Source organism: Nilaparvata lugens, chromosome X, assembly GCF_014356525.2.
Source record: "Nilaparvata lugens isolate BPH chromosome X, ASM1435652v1, whole genome shotgun sequence".
Classification (NCBI taxonomy): Eukaryota; Metazoa; Arthropoda; class Insecta; order Hemiptera; family Delphacidae; genus Nilaparvata; species Nilaparvata lugens.
This window is the reverse complement of record NC_052518.1, coordinates 32,387,914-32,390,894: the sequence shown is the minus strand read 5'-3', so window position 1 is coordinate 32,390,894 and position 2,981 is coordinate 32,387,914. Positions and strand designations below refer to the sequence as shown.

The 2,981-nt window shown below is 40.4% G+C and overlaps 1 protein-coding gene across 1 annotated transcript; it reads right to left on the bottom strand.

Annotated features, from left to right (window-relative positions):
* Positions 1-343: 343 nt before the first annotated feature.
* Positions 344-1,018, bottom strand: LOC111058317. The gene has a single exon (XM_022345830.2). It carries the CDS (start codon positions 1,016-1,018, stop codon positions 344-346), a length of 675 nt encoding a protein of 224 aa, XP_022201522.2.
* Positions 1,019-2,981: the final 1,963 nt, after the last annotated feature.

Below are 2,981 nucleotides of genomic sequence, written 5' to 3'. Positions count from 1 at the left end.
GCAATATATGTGTTGTTTGCTGCATATAGTTCATAGTCAGTCTTTTGTCATCTCCCTGGAAGAAGTGACCGAGGATAAACACACAAATCAGCTTCAGTGTCTATAAGGAATTGCTGCTTTGATGTCTTATCAGTTACAAAGAGGCGGCGGGATGACTTGAGAATGGGGTCACTTGCCACCATTAATGACTCCCGTGATCGTTTCCCTGCCGCTTGGGTTGGTATTGACAGGGTGAGGTGCATCTGTCAGCCTGGTCACCAAACCGTCTGTGGTACCAACATATACCATCACGATCACCATTGCCAGAGTGTGATGCAGAGCGTGAACGTGAATGAGGGCTGGATTAGAAGTTTGAGCGGCGTGAGCGGTTTTCATGTTGAACCTCAGCTACTGCAGCAATTTCTTGCCGCAAGGTGTTGGCAATCTCTCCCATCTTGGCTGTCATGAGTAACGTGAGTTGCTCCATCATCTGTTCTACACTATTCGTGGCAACAGCAGTCTCAGAAATGCTAGGTCTTGGGTTTGCCTCCAGAACAGCATCAGCTAGCACAGCTAGGGCATCCAAATCAGAATTCTGTTGAGTAGCCAGAATAGCTTGGGTGGAGGCTGGCAGACGTGATAGCCAAAGAGGTTTTAGCACACTGTCAGGAACAACTGTACCAGCAAGGGCTCGGAGATGACGCAGGAACTGTGTGGGCTTCCGATCTCCAATCTCTTCATGTTCCAAGAGCTGCCTTTTCTTCTGATCCTGTGAAGCACTGAGTCGCTGAATAAGCTCTGTTTTCAGCTTTTCATACTTCATTGTTGTTGGTGGTCTAGTTAAAATATCTCGAACTTCAGCAGCATATTTTGAGTCTAAATTTCCCGCCACATAACTGAATTTAGTATCATCAGAAGTTATATTAGCCAAAGTAAATTGATTCTCAATTTGAACAAACCAAAGTTCAGGATCTGCTGGCCAGAACGGTGGGATCCTCACTGCAATTCGGTTGACAGATGCTGCTACTTCATCTGCCATAGTTGAAATTGTAACAGAATTGATACCACACTACTGGAGTCCACACACTAACCGGCAAAGTCCACGGGTTGTGGAAAATATGATACGGATACGGACAGACACGAATACGGATACAGACGGACACGGATACAGATACGGATACGGACGGGCAGGGATACGGATACACAGCGCAGCACTACGATACGCGGCGAGACACTACGATACGCGGTGAGACAGGTAGCAAAACGACAAAACTAGAAATAGGTAACACTTGAAATTTCAGATCACGTCGGGGTCACCACTGTAGATGTATGGGTGTATACTATTGAATTACTACGTTGATATTTGAATGAGAATTTAATAATCTGACTCCAATAAATAAAAACTACAAATAATACGGTACAATCACATCATTGGCAGGCCAGCTACAGGAAACTTTCGGTAAGCACGTGTTTTTGGTAGGAATTTTGGAACTAGACTGTCTCCTCGTGGAAGGTCTAATATCTATTAGCGGGAAAGGGAGGTGAAAGTTACAAAAAATAGGAAAGAGAGTGGGAGTGTTAAGAGTGAGACAAAGAAGGAATGGATGTGAGTTGTGAGGGGTTGAAATACTATGCAGGTATGTGTTGGTGCGACAGACTTGAAAGAAAGGAGCTTGGACAATGGTAACAGAATGGAAAGGAATAGGGGAGTGCAATGATACTGGCCTGAGAGGGTTCAATATGCGAACAATAAGCAATACAAATACACACATGGAATACAAATATATATATATTTATATATATATACAGTTTTTGAGTATAGGCTCTATCAGCAACACCACATAATTTTTTAAAATTTTTCAGTTTTCTCAATTTTTTCATATTTTTTTTACCTTTGACCTTTGACCATTAAACCACTTTGACCTTAGAACTTATACCTTGTCCCAGACTTCCCAAATTTATACTACTTTGAACCACTGAGGATAGAAAACACAGGATAAACAACATATTATTTTTTCCTGAGTCTGAGCTAACAAGATTTGACAATCGTACTATTCTTTTAGGATGCATATGGTACAGTGAGTCACCGGATGAGGATGAGTGAGAAAATTGTTGAAGTTGAGAAAATAGGAGTCGTCAAGCACTGCCTTCTAGAACAAGATATCCAGATTGATTTGTCAGTTATTATAAGCAGAATAACATATTATAAAGTTATTTGTAGTTTTCTAACCAGATGACGGTTTAATATTGATTCTAATTGTCTGCTTGTTCGTGGGTTTGAATTCCGCCGGTAGTCATGGACGTTTGATCATCTAATCAATCATCCACGCACTCATACCATCATCCATGTACAAACGAGAAGCTTATGTGGGCATCATCCGCAATAAATAAAGGTGTTGAAGCTCAGCTTTTATCGTATAATTTTAACTAATTCGCACATGCATATGGTTGGTTTTTGGGATATTGGATCCGAATCCGGAAACAGAATCTTTCTATCTTTATTCATAAGGAAGTTACAATTTGAGAGAGAAAGAGATGAGTAATCGATTATTATGGAATATGAATCCCCAACTACTCGTGCTGCGGCACATAGGGCTGGCACAAGAAACAGCCGAGTTGGAATTTTGTGGACCGTTTCCATTATTACATGTTTTCGACATTCGATCTCTAATGTTGCAGCGCTTCATGGCTTACGTCGCACAACGTCCACCAATCACATGCGATTATACAAGTACTAGCATATAACACGCTCTTATTGTTTTTAAAGCTTTTAAATAATTCAATAGATCTTTCTCTTATATGATTTTTATAAAGAAAATCATTAAAGTCAAATTTTATTATGAGATGTCTACTGAATAAGTCGATTAGTGATTACTGATTAGCAGCATTGAAAATTATCACTTTACCGGAGAAAACACTATTAATATTGATCGATATACCATATATCTCTATTTTCCGGCAAAACTGTACTCCTGGTGACAGAGTTCAAATTTGTAGCTCTC

Coding starts and splice junctions, on each gene's coding strand:
- LOC111058317 (XM_022345830.2), bottom strand. CDS start 1,018: ATGGCAGATGAAGTAGCAGCATCTGTCAACCGAATTGCAGTGAGGATC.